At 41.5% G+C, this 20,735-nt stretch overlaps 1 protein-coding gene across 1 annotated transcript in view; it reads right to left on the minus strand.

Moving 5' to 3' along the window:
• Positions 1-20,735, minus strand: part of ptprn2 (protein tyrosine phosphatase receptor type N2) — a 110,426-nt gene that overhangs the window by 73,108 nt on the left and 16,583 nt on the right. The window contains exons 3-11 of the mRNA XM_055150816.1: positions 16,362-16,475; positions 11,055-11,308; positions 10,873-10,881; positions 9,352-9,769; positions 8,771-9,058; positions 8,604-8,644; positions 7,854-8,254; positions 5,037-5,123; positions 603-682 (exon numbers count right to left, since the gene is read on the minus strand). Of these exons, the coding sequence (XP_055006791.1) occupies positions 603-682; positions 5,037-5,123; positions 7,854-8,254; positions 8,604-8,644; positions 8,771-9,058; positions 9,352-9,769; positions 10,873-10,881; positions 11,055-11,308; positions 16,362-16,475 (1,692 nt within the window). The remainder of the gene's footprint in view (positions 1-602; positions 683-5,036; positions 5,124-7,853; positions 8,255-8,603; positions 8,645-8,770; positions 9,059-9,351; positions 9,770-10,872; positions 10,882-11,054; positions 11,309-16,361; positions 16,476-20,735) is intronic.

Below are 20,735 nucleotides of genomic sequence, written 5' to 3' on the forward strand. Positions count from 1 at the left end.
GCTGATATTGGATGATATTGACTGTTGGGAGTATTGTCGTGCTTCTCAAAGTCATTTCCGTCCAAAGCAAGGACACACACCCCACATACACATTTTCCTCACAAAAGCACAAACAGCACAGACATTGAACAGGAAAGCAGGGACACTGCATACTGACAACCTCCTTTCTACTCCTGACAGCTCTCCATCGCTCCATCAAACAAGTGCATACATGCCTCGGCACATATAGACTCCAAGTGATTGGCTTCTGCAGACCTGCTTGAACCTGTCAGCCGTTTGGGCACAATAGCAGACCAAATAAACCGCAGGGGAGTGTGTGTAGGGATGGGAGCTGGGACTCATCTCTTCTGTAATTGATGGTCATCTGTCATCACGGTGGCTTGATAATCTTCTATGGGACAGGGGTTTTGTCTGAACAAGATGAACTGTGGTCTATCTGCGCTATCTGGAGAGGCTAATCTGTGTTCTCATTTAGTGGAGTGCACATGCCAGCTGACAGTAGTGGACCAGTAAAAAGGAGATAAATCGCCATGATGGTTGTCTGGAGTATGATGGTGAATGTATGTGTGAGGAGACAAGGGGGTAATATGAACTGCTCTTACCAGCCACTTCCACTAGATCGGCTGTAGAGACGTTCTTAGGGTTATGGCCCACTCGGAAGGTCAACGCTGGACCCAAGACACTGCACAGAAAGCACAGACAAAAAATGACTAAAAGATTACATGGATTGAATAGTGTGTGAAAGTGTCGAATCAATGATCATTGATTCAAATTTTAGCATGATTTTGCAAATTTGCTTCTTCCTGACTAATCAAAAATCTCTATCTGAAAAGATGCAGGGTTTTAGGCAGGTCTGTTGCATTGAAATTGTGTTTATCTAGCAAAATGGAAGGGTGGCAAATTAAAACGGCACTTTCAGTGGTTAACACAGGAAAATGAGCTTCTGTAGTTATAACATGATTTTTAAAGCAAAATAAAAAAAATAATGTTGGGTCATATTACCATAATCAGCTATAAAATTGGGTCCTTCAATCAGACTATTTTCACTGCTGTACTCAAGAAGCTGTATGTGACATTTTTTGATTAAAAACTTTGATTAGTGGAATGTTTACACAAATTACAAATAGTTCCAACATACTCAAGTTTGAATCAACATGGACCAGATATTCTGCATACATTAAATAGTGTATTTTATAAGTATTTTTGCTCCAAAGCTAACACTACAAGTACATATGCTACTGTGAATGCACGGGCACATTACAAAAAAAACATGTTGATAATTCTAAAAGCTTTGAATATCTTGAAAAACCATGGAGTGTAGCTCAAAAATCTGCATTCATTTTGCACAAGGATGTAGCTGTCCACTCAGCATTGTGCTCTCTTAACCTCCCTGTCCTCCCTGTCGCTACTGCTTTTGTCCAGCGCACTGCCACATACACATTTTTATCCCTGGAGCGGAATAAATGTTTAAGGTCCCAGAGGTTGCCCATGAAATAAAATCTAACAACCCTGTGCCTGTAAGAACTCCCAGCAGTGGCCAGAAAATAAAGGTGTATCTTGAAGCCATGCATCTACTGCCACGACCACTCAAAATCCCAACTGGAAAGACATTTATAAGAGAATCTCAATAAAAGCTGTCAAAATAACAAACAAACAGTGGTTTCATAGTTTGAGGGAGGACCTCCTTTCAAAACATCCTCAAAAGAAAACAATAAGAAAATCATCATGCGCGTATGATGAAGACCCCGTCTGGGCCAATCAGAAACAAATATGGCACCTCGCTTTGAGCACTAATTGTAGTTCCCCAATGATCCAATCAGTGTGCAAGTAAATGTTGGCATACAGTGGTGAGATCATTTTGCCCAAGTTTCAAAATCAAAATTAAATTAGTTATATTTGAGATGCTGATGACAAACACATGGTAGGAATCCACAAATGATCAGTGCTTAAGTATTGCATAAATCTGGGTAAACATTTGCTGCAACATTAAAAAGCACTTCTGGCGTTCTGTCAGTCTAAAATATGTGCTTTACTTCCAGTGAGAATCGTTTTGTATAGTTAGGATTCAAATCATTTTCATACAGTAAAAGAATGTTACAAGAATAAAAAGCTGTGAATAAAATATGACGACTAATAGTCAACAAATTACAATTAGACCCAACAGTTCTTTGATTAATTTATTCCTCTAATTTTGCTTAAAAATTTCACCTTTGCAAGAATTGAAGAATAATCACATCACACAGGATTTTAAAATAAAGCAAGTCATTTTATCTTGTAATGCTGGCTTTTCACTTCTCTATTTCTTTAGCCTTAAAATGCAGTGAAACCTGTAAATCATAAGTGAATGCTTTCATTATGTGCTTATTTTTAAATTGAACAACTTCAGTATTGAACATACACCTAATATTGATCTATAACCTCCTGTAGCCACTATATGCACCGCAGTACAATAAGCTTTTCCCAGTGAACCCTATAGCAGCACTGTATGTGATTTATGTGGACGGCGCATTGTGTCAGTGTAACCCTATGAGTGGCGCGCGCGTACATTTGAAGTGCACTTGTTGATGGACTGTGTGACAGAGAAGCAGATTCATCAGAGTGCCGGAGAGCCGTGACCCGCACCCACTCCTCCATCAGTCAGCCCGGGACACGCGCACCGGCCCCAAAGCAATATGTGAACCAGCGCGGGCGAACGGACTGACCAGCCAACCCAAGCATGCTCTGATGCGTTTGTGAACACGATCGCTCACACGCTAGCGGGTAATACGTCCTTCACCTGCGTTTCTATTTGCTCTCCTAAATGTCAATATTTCCACAATCTTCACCCCAGCCTTCCACTCTCATTCTCGAGCTGAAGGTACTCTGCCAGAGATCCTGATGCATCTCGAAATTGAAATGACAGGATTTTGGTCCAAGCTTATTTAAATACGGGGAGTGCGAAGCTGTAAGTTGGAAGATTGCGAGGACCTCACACTATGTCCCGTGCCATTGTATGTGACGACTGGTTGGCGGGATATTGGCAAAGGGAAAGGGAGGGGGGCATGTGTCTGTCTATGTGAGGATGAATAGGCTTCTCTGTGTGTGTCCTGCTCCCTCTAGTGTCTCTGTAGAGCAAAGCACTTACGTCATCTGCACAAAAAAAGAGAAAGAAAAGAAGAAAAAAAGAGGAAAAAACACACACTCACAAAAGTTAGCTTTGCATGCTTTTTGGGGACATTACATTAATGTTCGTTTCAAGGAGACTGATCCTTACCTTAACTTGCTTCTTGCCTCTAACCTAAACCTTAATCCCTTAAATCCATCTTTGAACTTTAACACATTCTTGATCTAATAGTTAAGAATTATTATTATAACATTATGAGGGACCTGATTTTTTTCCCCATAAGGAAGGCAGGTTCCTATGATTTGAGTGTGTATGCAGATTTTAGTCCGCACAATGTGATAAATACATTCCCACACGCACAGTTACACACAAACCTCACACCCACAATTCAAATCTCTCTGGAATATTTTGAGGTGATTACAGTAGTGGGCTCTAACATAATTGTGTCTGAGAATGTAACAAGCTCCAGCATCCTTGTGAACCAGCGTGTTGTCACAGTTGAGTAGCTCTTCTTCTGTGGGACGTTCTCCCATCAGAGCTCCTTAGAACAGGGCAGCATGCTCTGACCCAGCTCCAGCGTTCAGTCTTTCAAAAACTCACCTGCCGCGCCCGCTCAGCCAGACACACATTCTCTCTGACTATCCCAGCATTATACTCTGTAACTGGGACAATCACTATTTCAACTATATTCACCCCCGTGCAAAAAAACGCTATTGATACAGTAAGTACAGTTACAGTATAGAATAAAGTTACCACAATGCTGGTTAGTTTCTGCCGTGCGTTTAAATTCTTAATATTAGAATTTTTTAAATGTTTAAGTGAAAAATGAATGGGAACTTACTTCCAGAACCAAAGTGGACTTGGGATTGGGATGGACTGTTACTGTGACATAAACAATTTATCTTTAATAAGACTTTTTTAGAGAATAGCTTGAGAACTGAAGTGAAAATCAAAAATAGTCAGTATATTTTTTTAGTTTACTTTGAAGAGGCTTAATTTATCCTTTAGCTTTTACCCCAGCGAGTGATTGCACCGTTATATAATGTTCCTGGCTATTCATCAGCATCAAGATAATAACAATCATTAGGTGCATGAAGAGCTGATGGTGAATGATGGAAAATGACAGGTGTAATAACAAGATTAACTGGCCCCATGCAGTCGTGATGACATTTCTAGCATTCGTATAGAGAGATTTCAAAAGAGAGAAGCGAATGTCCTTCTTTAATTCCAAGTCACAGTGTGTCTTTAGTGCTGCTGGCTGAGCGCAGGCTGACAGGTTTCCCTCTCAGTACTTCATATCTGAGCCGGGAGTCGCTGTGTCTACACTACATCAGGCTGCTGTGTTCATATGCTGCCGGTGTTACCCAGCCGACTTCACTACGGCAACGGAGTGCCATGAAAGGCTTGTCAGATCGTAGTCGAGCACATCTCCTCTACCGCCTACATGGTCTGACACACGACGATACAGCGCAACCACGGCAACAAACGCCAACTGACTCCAGTTCAAGGACAGTTCGTATGTTCATTAATGTATTAAGCACCTCCTGTCGGACTGCTTTGTCTATTTGTACTGATTTATCTGCTTCAAATCAGCACAGCCAGTTTCTTTCGGAGGCGTTTGGTGGTCAGACTGTTCTCTTTCTGACAGAGAATGCTGAGAAGACGCAGCAGTATTTTGAATGCAATAGAGATATCAAGATGTGTCTGGAGGTAATTAGGAGCGATTTCTCTCCCTGTGAGAAGTCAAACATCACTAAAGGTCAGAAAAACAACACGCCCACTGTCTGATGGAGCTCCCAGACTAACAGACCATCTTTAACCCCTGATACTTTGCTACAGTTATTTTGGATGTTTAAAAAATGGTTCTATCTTCACTAATTTTGCACAGGTAAAAGTATATTAGGTTGTCATGGTTATTTTTGTGTTTACATACGAGAGCTGGGTGAGATCGGCTGCGTGGATGTTCTTCCTCTGTGCGAGCCGCTCCATCAGATCCAGGCCCTGGTCAGTGGTCAGGGAACTAGAGGAAAAAACACACATTTGAAGTTCACACCCAAACCTGACGTATGTGGTTATTCATCCGTTAAAATGTTTTTAGGAAGATGCTGGCACTATTCACAACTACAAATGGGTCATTGAACACACGCAAAAGCTATCTGAATGACTGCAGTGTGTGTGTCCACACAGAAGCTGGACGGACATACAGCGGTGCACAAACACAAACAAGTGCACAAAGCTTGGTGCCAAGGGAAAAGGGATCAGCTGCCTCTTCAGGCTTGGTAAATCACCTGCTTTTTCCAGCAATGAGACAAACAATAAGGTGCAAATGGAACCTGCATGAGGTGTAATGGCTGTATCATATGAACACACCTTACTCTCCCTCCTCCTCTCTCATCTTTCTCCTCCTGTGCACACACTTTCACTTTGACTGGTGTGTGCAGTCCGACATGATAACAGCACACACACATGCATGCACACACACACGCGCACACACACACACACAGGCATGCACGTGCTCTGGGATGAGATGAGAATAATAAGGTGCAAATGGAATGGGGGTGAAGTGTAATGGTGGTCTGATAAAGCCATGCCTCATCTCTGCTCTGTCCGCTGCTGCTCTCTCACTCAGAGAGTAAATCGCCAAGGAAATAGACCAAACAAAGGCAATCTGCAGGCCAACGTGCAGGACGGCGGAAATAAGAAGGGCATGCACAAAGTTAAGGCTGACAGCTTAACCTGGAACAAGTGGGACTGTCAAGTGATGGCAAGGTGACATGCACCGAAAGGTCAGGGATCATAATGAGGCTTTACACAATGCAGCCACAGTCGAATTTGTTACCCCTCCATGGACACCAAATGTGGAAAGAGCTAGGAATCAATTCAGAGATGACCTAATCTTTTTTTTTTAATGCTCTTGAGAAAATATCTTCTCCCCTTTTTGCTATAGTAAGATCAAAATAATGATTGTCACGCTACATTTGACTATACATTAAAGTAGTCTCAAATGCAAACAAAATGCATGTGCACAGTGTGTGATTTGCTATTCACTTCTTAAGGAGGTTTTGAAAGTTAAAGATTCTCTATAGCCATTCCAGACACGTTTGCATCCCTCTGTGGTAATTCTAGCAACTTGGAGGGCTCTGGGAGTGACTTGCTTGTTGATGCTAGCACTTTTCCCTTGGGTTTCTCTTTTCTGCCTCTTTCTGTTCTATCCAACCCCCCTCTCCCACTCACCAACCTTCCTGCTATTCCCCAGAAATCACCCACCCTCCGCGCTCCTGCCGCCACAATGTCAGGAGCTGTCAGATAAGCAGGTTTGCGTAGCCTCACTGCGGGGCATGAAGAAGCTGGGGATAACAACCGTGCAATCATGAGGGCTGCAGCAGACGCCTCTATAGGCCGACTATAGGCGTCCTCTTGGTGGGCAGAGGGGGTGATTGGGCCCAGAAGGTGACCTGCTCTTCTCCCTCTGGCACATTATGTTTACTGTTTACGTCTTAATCGTTGCTGCTACTCGCGTGGCAGTAAAACATTTGTGCCCGTCAGACCTTTATAGGCTACATCTGTTGGGCAGGTGAAGGACAAGGCACTGACACCGGACTTGATAACGCCATAAAGGGATTTGAAAGCGGGCCAGGAGTGAACACGTAGTCGATAGGAACTTATCTGTAGAGTGCCGGGGGTGAAAAAGATGGAGAGGGAGAACTTGGCTCCCTTCTCGACAAAGTATCATCATTAAAGCAGTAATACAGTAATCTAATACCCACACACTGAGGGATTTATCATGGCCGCTATTGTAATCTGGGGCCGCACATATAGAAGATTTCTGACTACTGTATTCTTCAGTATAAAAGCCTGAATACGTGGGTGGGCCTGACAGAAAACTCTTAAAGGCTGTTTAAGTAAGTGAACAAAGACGTATGTATGATATTAAGGTGGGTAAAATGAGTCTGCATTGACACAGCGCCAATATGCGTCAAGACAAGTGGAGAGAGAAGCGGGGAACTTAAATACCTATATAACACTATGAGCCATACCATAAAGTCTACATAAAGACCACTTCAGAGCACAAAAGTGGTTTGCAGAAGGTGGTTAATGACAACATGAGTATAGAAATAGATGTTTTGAAAATGACTGAACCCATGTCAACTCAAGCATTATGAGGCTAAAATTGCAAGGATACAGTAAAGAAACATAAATAAATATAAACTATAAGAAGACATTGAAATGCTAATATGGTTATCTGGAGGTTAAAGAGAAGATCGCTTTCTATTACACTGATACAAGATACAGAATGACTAGATACAAAATACAGGTCAGTATGAGACAGAATAAAGGACTGCTAAACAAGATTATTTTCTACAAGTATTTGCACTTTTGCTTACCAGAGACTGAATGCAACCCCAATAGCTCCATGGGCAGTGTATCTCCATACATGAGTTAGCACCAGACCCAAGAGTAGTGGGTGCGACACTATTTTATTTGATCAGTTTTACCATGTGTAATTAGCAATGCTGCTAAATGAGCATGTTTTACTTCCCACTGTTACCAGGAGATGGTGACAGATTTCAATTCTAACCTTTCTTGGTGCAAATGAACAGACCTGGGATCAATAGTTTTTTCTTATACATGCACATTATAAATTGTACTAACTATGTAACTACTGCAAAGAGGTCCAATGGTATCTTAGAAAGTGGCATACAAGACCTTTAACTGAGAATATATGGGAGATTGCAACAGTAATACTCACTCTGAGCCTGTGATGATGTATCCAAAATGGCGGTCCTTCCCTCGGCTAGAGAACTCCTTCACCCCCACGTGGACCAACTGGGTTTTGACCTTCATGTCATTCTTCTGGGGGTCCTGCAGCTGTTTCTTCCTCTGAAGTTCTTGCATCCACCTCTCCATCTCCGAGTCCACCTGTGCATCTGGTCCATGAGGTCCACTGGTCAGGTGCAGAGTGGTGCCCTCTTTGGCAGGGCCCACCATGGTCTTCTCCTCCCAGTGGTGCACAACTGGAGCCTGGCCCTGAGTGGTTCTGCTTTGGACACTCTCTAGACCGACCGTTTTGGGGTTACTGTTTGCATTTGGCACCTCATCAAAAGGCTCCATGTTGAGGTAGTTTAGTAGTTTAGAGAAGAAGACTGAATGCTGTGAAATTGATAGATTAAATTAGCAATGTTTATTACCTTCCTTCTTTACTTCATCTTAGCTTTGAGAAGATCTTTCAATTATAAAACATATGTTAACAGTTTAAGTGGCAAATATATATCACAAAATAGGTCTAAATAGCTTAATCATACAAGGACAAATATTAAAATGGATGTCATTCTTAAAAAGCTCTTAAAATGTTCATGCAATTGCATTGGTTCTCACTTAAAAAATATGATGCAGTTGTGTGTTTTATGTAATAGCACATAAAATGAATACCTGCACACCATTTGTATTTCATGCACAACTTAAAGCATGTTTGATGTTTGAGAAAATAAACTTGATTCACCTTGTCAACAGGCTCTTTGTTTATGTTTTCCTTTGTCTGGCCTGAATAACCCAAAGAACAATTCGTATGTGAGCAGACTGTGTAAAAAACATTTTAAATATATATCATGCTTAAAGAAAATGCTTTGCTAAATCTCTAAAACAATTATCTCCTATTTCCTGATTCACCTTTTTGTTTGACAGTCTCAACACCTTTCGTGTCGCCCCCTGACTGCGGCTCTGGTTCTTGATTTTGCACTGTCGCCTTGAGTGGCCCCCCATTGGCCTCTTTTGGCCCCTCAGAATCCACAGCTGCAGGTCCAGACTGGGCCACAGCCACAGCGGGGCGCTCCTCATGCACCTCCTGCAGAGCTCCATTGATGACCCCAACCAGGTCGTCCAGGTCTGTTCCCATTAGAGAATCAAGGTTCATGCTGTGACTTCCCAGCTGGTTTAACATGCTCTGGAGGAAGTGGTCTGAAGAAAAAGGAAGTAAAAAGAACATTTCAAGTTGTTGCTAAAAGTGTTTTTGTGATTGCATTGTATTTGTAATTTTAGGTTTTAAAACATTTGCTGAATAGGTAAATGTATGTAATTCTTTTTCATGATTTATTTATTTTGGTGTGACATAAATAGAGGTCGAAAAGTAGACTCTAGAAATCTAATATTTTGTATTAAAAAATCCTGGTAATTGGTATTTAGTAATTTAGTTTTTCATGATTAATTTAACAATATGCAATTAAAGTTAGAAAGTAAACATAATTTCTTACCATCCATGAGACCAAATGGCTGTTTTGAATGATGAATCGAGCCCGCTTTGTACAGCGTTTTATCCAGGTTTGGTCTTGATGCCTTGGACCCAAATGCTAACTGGGATTGTGCCTCTTCTTTGTCATTAGGAGCTGGATGGTCAGAACTAAAGTACTGCAGTTTCCCTTTGGGCCATGCACCTTGGACTCCTGAGCTTTCATGTTGAGTCTTGGTGGGTATGTCATTGAGAAGTCGTTCCAAATGCCCGGATAATAGTTTGCCCTGTCCTGGTCTTTGATTAGGGAAAGCTGAGCCAAGTTTGGGATGCCTGCCTTCCCCACTCTTTGTGAAGACTTTTGTGATTGGGGGTTGTCCATCTCCCTTATGAATGCTGTAGATAGTATGCTCCTTCCAGGTGTGCTTGGGTTTTGAACTGGACTCTGTTTGACCATCAGAGTTGAAATCTTCATTCTGCAACACAAAGGGTTGCATTGCGGTTATTTTCTGTAATATATCTCATTGTATCTCCATGTGCTTTCCACCATAGCAGCACTATGTGGGTTGTTCTGGGGCGGCGTCTTCGCTATAATAAGAATAGCAACCTGGGCTCAGCAAGACAAGACAGGATATGAATAAGGATTTCAGATCAAAGACAACTGCCCTTGGAAATTGCATTATGGAAATCAGAGATGAGATAGTGTCAATCTTGCAGTGTTTTTCATGCATTTTCACAATAGACAACAAACTTTAAAAGCATATCCCAACTGTCATAGAACTAACTGAAAACCCTTATCTAAACACTAAAATTACAGGTCTGAATCCGAGTTAACTGTGAGCTTACAGTGATGTAGCATGAATTATGGATGTACAATACAATGAGCCGCCGTAGGGACTGTTAGACGCATATAAGTCTGTCCCATCATAGTCAGGATCAATATTGGCCTCAAAATGTGTGATTTTCTCTTTTCTTTTCTTTGTAAGATAAAAAAAAAAATCATTGTGTGAATTGTAAAGACTTGCACTTCAATTCAGCAGACAGTGGCATAACCGATCCACTGCGCAGCATTATTATCCATGTCCCTGCTGCACTAATACTAGCTATCTCCCCTGGTGCCATTTTCTGTCCTTCAAATGTATATAGAGAAAATGTCAGGCTTTCGTAGCCCGGCATACTGAGAAGCCATAATGGCATTAGCACAGCGAGATGGGGGCGCTCTGCCATTCATTCTAACCATGTTTGCCTTTTTCCATCACGCTATACAACAAAGGGCCTCATCTCATCAATAAGAGAGGTCCTGAACTCTTCAACTCTGCATTATAGCTGCACTGACACAGCAGCAGGAAGCGGCCCAGCTATGAAGGATGCCTCGCAGACTGCACACAAAGCCGGGGTCCCACCCTAAATATGAGGATTGAATAATGTAAAGTGGTGATGGAAGATCATTGTGCAAAAGGGTTCCTCCTCAGTGGGCGGTGTGAAGAAGACAGAGAGCTGAAACAAAAGCATGAACAAGAGGGCGACCCCCAGCAAAGAGAGTTACTGGAGCCTTCTAAAGGAGAGGAAGAGGCCCCTTCCATTTTAAACCACCAGTGAGAATGTACAGTGCATCACAAATACAGTGTATAAATGCTCCACACATGTCGGTCTTATCACTATATGTATATGTAGGAGTTACCAGAAATGACATTTAGCAGCACTTTCTATGATTGTCAGTTCATTTACTTTTGAGCTTACCTGGATATTGTTTGCTCGTTGAGGCACTGGTTCTGGTTGTGCTGGTAGCTCAGACTCGTTCAGAAAGCCCAGGTCGGAGAGATACTGTTGGAGGTTTTGGTTCAGCTCTGGCCTCTGTTTCCAGGCGTGGGGAGAGGTGAGGGATGCTGGGGGTAGGACAGGGTGGTGGAGGGGCATGTGTCTGAGTTTGGAGAGCTCTCTGGAGATCACTTGTTGTGTGAGGTCATCTTGCCATGTCATACCTGGAAATGAAAACTACACTTAAGCCCTGAAGTTCGCCTATATTAGCAAAAACGTGCACATTGTTGAGAACAGAAGATGAATCCACACCCATCGCAGACATATACAGACCTGTGCACACTCCACATGCATGGAAAGATGTCACACTGCAGCCTGGGGCCTTGCCAACAGCTCTGCTAATTGCCAACACATAGTTGGGATGCAGAACTCCTGGGCAGGGGCAAAGCACACTGGTGCCAGTACCAGATGGAGCTACCCAAGCAAAAAACATACCCAAAACATGGCCCCATTCCCAATGAGCCGAGAGGCGCGGGATTCCATCAGCAAAGAGCATAGTAATACCAAAGATATTATACTTTAGTGGCATTCCAAGATGTTCTCTTCAAACCCGATGTAGAAACATTTTAATGAGGCAGTCAATCTGTTGTGGGCTACAATTCCAAGCTGTCATACTGCTAACCTTTAGATATCTGAAAGACAAAAGCCGTGTGTAATAATATGGAAGGTTTCAACAAACTAACTGACTAAAAGAGTATGTGAGCCACAGAATGTCTTCATTAGCCTGGCTGTTCACCCTTAAACTCTGGTTATTCTCATAGAAATTCATAAGCAGCAGATGAGGATCTGAGCTATGCAGAGCAGCTACAGATGCCGGCAGTCTTTTTTGGCAGCACTGAATGGTGCACAAAGCAGCGTATGTTGTCACTGTTCTGGAACGAGGCTCAGCCATCCATCCGTACAACAATGACAGTTAACTACCCGTGGCTTACCCAATGTGCTGTATTCTCACTATATCTCATAGTGGTGATCATCATCATTTCAGCTATTATAAGTCACGATGGGGAAGTTAGAGCAGGCTTCACCCTAAAGGATCCATATGCTTGCTGCAGTTAGCTGCAGTTGGTTAAATGCTCAGTGTAAACGTGCAGAGGCGCCACAACAAGCCCACAGCTAGGGCTGGCTTCATTGACTGTGACACCTCTATCCCCTCTGTCTCCTGGGGATGCACTCATTTCCATACATACTATGTGTATGTGTCTGCTGTGGGCACACTTCAGGGACAAGGTATGCCTGTGCAAATGACACCACCAAAATGAGGCATTTTGTTCAAAGTCAGGATAAAAATGTGCTGGGGCCTTTACGCTCCAATTCCTCTCAATCAACCTCTCAGCTGATTATTCTGGCGCTGAGAATCTAAATGTCATGCAAATTCATCTGGAAGTCCAGAAGAAAGAGCAGGTCCCATCACCAAGTGCTGCCACTTTTTGCCTGTTAAGGATAGCGGGCCGTCTCAGGCAAATGCCTCGCTTAATTAACGCCTTGCCATTAGTGCAACAGCTTTCAAACAAGCCGGCCTCCTGTCTGTTTGGTGTGTGACAGAGAGAGTGAGGGCCTCCTAAATATTCAAAGCCTATTAGATGGGACTCTTTCTACATGTCTACTTGTTTCATCTGGTGTTTTTGAAATGCAGATTTTCCCCTTTCCTTTACTTCTGTCCACCAACTGATTTTAAAGGCACTAATAGAAGAGAGTGTGAATAATTTAGCAGCCAGTTCAACCTAATTAGTCAAAATGAAACGTGTCAATCTAATATGACACATAAATTAAAATAACTCTGCAGATAGATCTAGGAATACATTTGGAAAGAACCCCTCATTCGCTCACAGGAGAAGTAACCACAAAAATAAATGAAAAATGAAAGTGCTACACTACACTAGTTTTTAATAATTTAGAAGTCACACTGCAGTATAGCACAAATAAAGTGCAAAGTGTAGTTTGTAGAGGTGGAGGTGTCATGCCAGCGACTAGGTGAGAGGATGTGGGTTAAATCTGGATCTAGCTGTGCTGATGGATTTGTTGAAGTAAAGTAATTGCATGGCATGTTTTAGTCCTGTGCCTGCTTCACTTGCTACACAGATTAGGATTTAAAGGGATGTCATCGATTACAAAAAAAGATTGAATTATTGTCATCTCTGTTGAATGCTTGCTTGTTTTGACATGACATATACCAGAGTGCGGTTGGTTCAATTTTTCTTCCTTGTATCATGCTGCAAGGTTGTCAGGGAACAGACAAGGCAGAGTCTGAGTCAGGTTCCTGTGCTCCTCTGTCAGAGAACATTAACTTGTAGTGCTCACAGGACAAGACCAAAGAGGTAAGATGATGCTTCACTGTGGTTAGATGGCATGTCAGTTTCAGAGCTCTGATTTGTCCTGACTGACTATACCTGCCAATGGAGCCAATGCACATGTCACAGCGCATCACCGTAGATCACTGGTACATGGTCTGCAAGAGTATACGCTGCAGTGCACAGGGTCAGTGGGCCCACCCACTCTGGGTTAGCAGAGTTTACTGCGTGGTATTAACAAGGAAAGCTGTCGTGATTCATTTTGATCAGATACATAATGGTTTTCAAAACTGAAATGGAAAAATACCTAAAAGACAAAGGGATACAATATTCTAGAGACATTGCATAACCTTATATAATATAGTGCATTCACAGACAGTGCCCAAAGCAGAATTTGAACCAAACCAAGGATGCTCAGTTCAGGGGATTAGTTCAGAGGCTAAAATTGTAACTATTTTAAAAATGCATTTTATCTTACCTTTTCATGCTTTCATTGTTTGTTTGTTAAGTAGTATGTTAACATGTGAGCTGCAGAAGGTCACATAAGACACATAAGGATTAACAGACTATAACTGGAAGAAAAAACTATTGTAGTTGTGTTTTGATAATCGTAATCAGTATCTGGATTATACAGATTAAAAACATCCAAAAAGATAGTATAATACACTTAATTATTTTATAAGCCTTCAGTCACAATATTACGTCCTTTATTTGGTTATTCTAATAAAAATAATCACTTGACTAGTCGATTAATTGACAAAATAACTGTTACTAAATAACTGTTGACTACTAGTCTAAATTAGGGTAGTCAAAAGTATCAAAAATCAGATAATAATTAATAGTAAAACTAGATACTAATTTAAACAAGTAGAGATACTGAAAACAAATCACATAACTACATAAGATTTGACCTTTCTTGAATAGTTTTATCTTGGGTTTCATCAGAACTAGTAAGACCACATGGTATAATCAGCAAATACTATTATTTTGTGTTGTAAATTACAATATTGTGTAAAAAAGCTCTTAAAATGGTCATTTGGGTCTTAAGTTTGAAATTTTAGTATCGTGACACTAGTCTTACTACTAAATAATCATTAGTTGCATCCCTATTGAGGGTACTGAAATTCTTATTGTTTCTAAAAGAAAATATTGTTAATTGTACTTTATTGCAGCTTATGAAATACAGTCAGTTCATTCAGAAAAGTGTTTAATGGGATATCCCAATTAGGGATGCAGTATCATGGGTACAAAGTGGTCTTCGATATTGTTTTTAACGCAATTTTCAGCAGCAATACATCATGTTGCTGCAATATTTGTTTTTATAATGGGACAAGTTATTAGGGTTCTTTACTGACTCACCATTTAAACAGTGGTCTTTGCACAAAATATTATGATGATGTATTGAAATGATGTACAATGGATTGTATTTTTTTAAAAAGCCTTGTAAGAAGGTAAGCTGTGGCTATGACAATACAGTGAGCGAAATGCTTCTTGTATTCTAGTGGTATTGTGGCGAAAGTTTAATACACCATGTAAACTGCCAATGGCGACACATCCTGACAAGCCCAGCCCCTTTGTGGAGGGGTCACTCTCTATTGATCGGGGTGACATTGGTGTTGTGCGCTGAGCAGAGATTGTGTGATGTCTACCTGTGCCTCTGATGCAAGATAAAGAGGATTGTACATCGATTCCATTGATGTCTGTCCCTATTTTTCCTCCCCCTTCATCTCTTCAATTTAGGTTACAGTACAATGGTCTCAACACCCGTGTGGTGGAAAAAAGTCCCCTTGTGTCTCAAAGATGACACTTGAATAGCTGATAAGAATAACGTGTCACCTAGCATTACCAGTGTGCTGCAGCTCTAGCGAAAGCCCCTGCTCGCTGATTGTAGATGGGACAGAACAAATGGAGGGAAATGATTTGGAGTGATGATGTCATGTCTGCAGTGGTAAACAGATGTCTAAAAACACAAGGTCACAGAATAAGTGCAGAGATTAAAGGCCAAAAGGTATCAACCTCTCAAAGTGAGCATGGAAAATCACACAGTGGATGTCTCTGCTTTCATTTGTTTATTTGGGAGCAGTAATTAGGCTACAATAAATGTGTGGTCCTGCCAGGCTTAATATTCATGGCTGTTTTTTTTCTTCTGTTTGATATCCTCTTGCCGACTGCTCGGTCTTAATGATTTTCAACACTGGTTCACGCCTGTTAAAAATATTAAGCTGAGACTGGCCCGTAAAGCCAATTATGTCTGAAAGGCTAATGTAAGCCCGTCACGGTCTGTGTTAAAGACATCTACTGCCCCCTGGTGGAGGCATACTGCAGTTGCAGATGAATACATGTCTCAGGTGCTTCATTAATTTTTTTTTTGTCCTTAACAACAGTGGTCTTCAGGGTCCAAACAGTCAACAGTTAAAAATCTATTGACTTGACCATCATAACAGAGCTGAATTGTTTAATTAGTAATTTAATGAGAGCTGAAAAGCGTGGTTAGAAATAACAAAGCCTAGTGTCTGGATGAATAAATGTACTAATGATCCTAAAATACTGCTGCTTAGGTTACTGTGCATATACAATGTCTCCCCAAAGATGTAACCTGGTATAACATGCACATTAGCTGGAGCCACTGATTGAGTGGGAGAGTCTGGCTGATGTGATTACACTGCACACCTCACAGTTACTCATCCACAAAATTAGCTCTAAATGTCCTATCATACAGGCCAATTAGACTGGCTGCTCGAGCTGGGCAATAATGGCTAAACAATGGCCACTGTGAGTCAAATGACCTGTTCAGCTCAGTGGCATTGTCCTGTGCACGCCAAAAGAGACAGCTTGGCTGTTTGGTGAGCCACACAATGGCAGCTGCCACAGTGCTTGCGGCCCTGTACATGACTGATAAGGCCTGTAGCAGAGAAGCGTGGGGCTGTACCTCTGTGAGCCAGTTTCTGCAGGAGGATCCTGAGGCGCTGCAGAGCCGACGATGAGATGTCATAAGTGTGGAGGTCTGCTCCAGCCAACTCCTGGCACTGTCCGAACACTCCATCTGCACAAACAGAGACATTCAGTGAGCACTCATCACGGACAACATGCACAAGGATATGAGAGCATTTACAATGGGATATGAAGACAAACGCTGCTCAGTAGCTTCATAGTGTGTGGCACGCTGACCGCCCCGTACCCTGATTCCCTGGTTTGGGGCGAAGCTAATAGCTGACATTTCTCCTCTGACAGTGCTAAGATAAGGAGGCGTTCATGGCAGAAAGGACTTTATCAGAGTCTGGGTAATCTCCCTATCAGCGCCCGCCCGCCTCACTCAATACTGGTTGCTAGGCAACCCACGCCACCGAGTCCCTATCAGCTTCATCATTCAATGGCTGGTCTAGACCTCTGAAGGCTCGGGGGCTTGCAGACGCAGTGTGTAAATGTAATGTCTGGAATAGAAATGAGCTGTGCTGTCACCTCCTCTCAGCTGTACAGACGTGTCACTGTTGTTGGCTAAACTCATGAGAGTCCACCTCATGATGATCTGTGGGGATGACTCCTGCAGGTGCAGTGTGTGCACTGACCCTTGTGCGTAAAGCGTGTCCACAGCACTACTCTCATAGCACTAGTGCCAATGCCTCACCATGCCTGGACCTAATGATGTGAATCAACACTTTGTCATGCACCAGAGCACTCCATTAATTAGCCCAAGTTGTCGGACAACAAACATCAATGCTATGATTGATGCTCACTGACACTTTGGGCATTGTACGATACACAAACATTACAGCTCATGTCCCCAACATGCAGCAATTTTCTGTGCTCGCCTCGATGCTCTGAGAGTAATAATTACCCAGATAATGATGTGATGTCAGACGGGACCTCTAAATGAAATTCTTATTCTGCAGCAGAGGTGGGTGTTTTCCTGCCTCCCTCCCGTTCCTCTGACCCGGTAAATGACAGCTCCGTTCTGAGACAAACCCGTGGGAGATGGTGGATTACCATACACACTGTGCACACAACATCAAGTTATTTTAGGATTTCATATGGAGCAGCAGGAGAGCTGCGGGTGACACAGATCATAACAAATGTGTCTGAATAACAACATGGCACCTTCCTCTCACACTGCCAGCTCTCACTCTTTTCCACTCATCACATTATCAGCATTGACGCTATACAAATATAGACATTTGAACTGATTTTTGATTTAGCATGGAGTCTTTTTCTGAAGGGCAGCACTAAACAATTTTGTAAATAACAAAAAACATAACAGCATTTTTGCCACGTTTTAAAATGAAGTCGAGCCATTCTAAATAAGCACAGGAGATTTACTTGGACAGGAAAGTGATAAACTAATGCAGTAATCCCACATGTTAAACATATAAGATCCAATGGACAATGAATGGATTTAAATACCGTAAATAACTGCAGCCTTGGGAATTATGACCATTTAAATTGTTATGTTGACTGAGCGGTGATTAATCCTGCAGGCCTACTGTTTCTGTTTGGTAAAAGCCAGTAATGACTAAATAAAGGGTATAGGGAGTCGGGACATATCAGAAGATAGGGCTGTTAGATGTTTGATAGTTTTCCTCTTCGGTGGATCTAGAGCCAAACAATAAACAAGATGACTCATGTGGGACATTTCCGGTAAAAGCAGAGCCAACATTCAGTCATAGAATACACAGCTCATGTATTGTTTAAACCATATAAAGTCCTGTTAGTCAAATATAATGGCTGATTGATTTATTGAGGTGTTTCAGGTGCAGCTCAGGAGGAGAGAAGGTAACATTTCAGAGCCACACGCATGAGAAATCACAAAGCAGCTCTCTGACACTTTTGGCATCAAAACGGTTTAATTTCAGGCTTAGGAGACTCCCACCATGAACGGTTCACAGAATTTGAACATAAGATAAAGATGCCATGCAATGAAGATATGTGATATATGTGTACAAAAAAACTTAAGACACTTGTTAAGTAGGGCTGCACAGTTAGTCTGGCAAGTGCTGCGATTGCGATTAGATTTCCAAACTATGTTAAAAAAAGAATTCTGCTTGTGTCTGCTATATAGTTAGAATATATGACATAATTTGGTCATTGTGTTATAATTTGGATATGTTAAATCACAATATTGATCTAAAAACATTTAATAAAAGAAACAAGTTAGCTGAAAAGTGCAAAGCATAAAGGGAGCTGACGTCACCACAAACATAATCAAAACAAAGAGCCGCAGCTGTCAGCATCTGAGACAAAATGACTACGCAATACAACCGAATCCTACGCATATCACAAATTAAGAAAAAAATTTATTAGAGCAGTAAGTATAGAGCAGTGGGCATGTACCTGTGACGGTGAAAATGGGGGTGGATCAGTGTAATGACATATAAAGATTTCTCAAACATGCAAGAATCATGCTAAACACAACTTTAAATGAGAAGAGAAAATGAAAAGGTTAAACAACTATAACATGGTTAAAATAGCTAAAAGTTGATTTTGGTCTGCTCTAACATTTGAGACAAGACAAGGAACTGATAAACTAATACAAGAATACCATGCCTTTCAGAACATGCAAAGGTCCAAACTACAGGTACACATTTTTTCTATAAGGTTTTTTTTTTTTCCCAGAAGATGTTCTATCATCTAAATAATTGCAGCTTTTGCGGTTTGATAATTGCACTAAGTCAAATTGCAATTTCTATTTGATTACAATACATTGTATAGCCCTAGCTGAACGCCTTCAGGACTTGGCAGAATGTGAAACAAAGTCTATAAAGACAGTGATTCTGTAATGATCATCTGTCAGTGTTAAAGAAATATTAAGCTGACGACAAATCAATTTGTGGCACTTCGGAAAACACAATGCAAATGAACCTTGGTCTGTTTACTCTATAATGGATAAAACTGGCCCAGGAATCAATCATGTGGTTCACCTATGATGTACCTTCCAATAAATCTCACTCTAGGTCGCATGTTGTTGACACACAAAGATTTCCCACCACAAAACGGTAAAGCGCTGTAAATCCTAATGCTTCCTCCACAGGCACCGCGACAGACAGTAGTACGGCTAAATCTGTTTAAACTGTGAAGGCTAATGCTAGGGGATAACAGGAGCAAACACAAATGCTGACAGCCAGGCGGAGGGAGGGGAGGGAACGGAGGGAGGGAAGGACAGTCCCGGAGACAAATTAAGACATATTGAAACAGGTGTGCTCGAGTGTCGTCCAAAATGAATAGGCCAGAATCAGTGCAGCGAGGCAGTCCAGATGCACAACGCTATAGGGAAGAGAAAACATCTACAATGATTAGGATGTGAGGCGTGGAGTGTTTACGGCTTTTTAAAAACCTTTGAAATGATAATTCGAATTATGCGTGCACTTCAGATCTACATGAAAATAAAAACATTAGGGAGACAAAGCACACTCTCGACATCAAACACACCTCTCTAATTCTAACCATTCAGTTCCATATTTCTATTAGGGTGGCACAGTTTTGTGGAAAAAAAATCTCTATAGATTTTGATAGTATTAAAAGCGAGATTAGATTTGCAATATTTGTTTAAAAAGTAGAATTCTGTTCAGAGGCACATTATTAACAACTGAATAATAAGATCGAATAATGAACTGACTAACTTTCATTACAATGTGCATTTAGAGGTCTAGAACAAATCAAAAAGTTGAATATTTTGCTCTACTTATTAGGAGTAACTACACTGAAATAACATGTTTGAATTTATGGTCATTGATATCCCTGCCTCTAACCCTAACCCTCATTGTACCTGGAGTAGTTTAATATAAAGTGTGCTCAAATGCATTTGAGTGTCCACTTATCTTGAAATGTAGAAGTTGTTGCTTAAAGTGTTGGTGTTTGCAGATGCAGCAGGTTTACGATCAATACCACCGTCAGCCAAAGCGTTTAAATCTAAAACAAATTGCAAGTATTTCGGACAATATTGGCTCAAGTGGAGGTAAGATAACCACGGATCAATATAAAAAAGCCTTGGTTAAGTGTTTAATAGGCGCCAACTCATGCCCAAAGGGAGCGTGGACCACTTATCCGCTGTACTTTAGCTTGGCTTATCATTGCGGCAAAACACAACACACCAGGGAGAGATGCATCAAATGAAATGTGTTTTCCAACATTGTGGTAATTACATAGCATTTAAAGAGTAGGTAGAGAAATATAGATTTGAAGTGGTTGCTGGTGAGATATAAAGGGATAAGTACATGCAGTTACAAAAACAAATATTGATTGACACAGAAAGAAGCTCCTTTTTTGTAAGCTGTCAAGCCCTTCTCCATAGCAACAGTGCGAGTGAGGATTG

Source organism: Boleophthalmus pectinirostris, unplaced genomic scaffold, assembly GCF_026225935.1.
Source record: "Boleophthalmus pectinirostris isolate CB_2022bp ecotype Guang Dong unplaced genomic scaffold, ASM2622593v1 HiC_scaffold_15, whole genome shotgun sequence".
Lineage (NCBI taxonomy): Eukaryota > Metazoa > Chordata > Actinopteri > Gobiiformes > Gobiidae > Boleophthalmus > Boleophthalmus pectinirostris.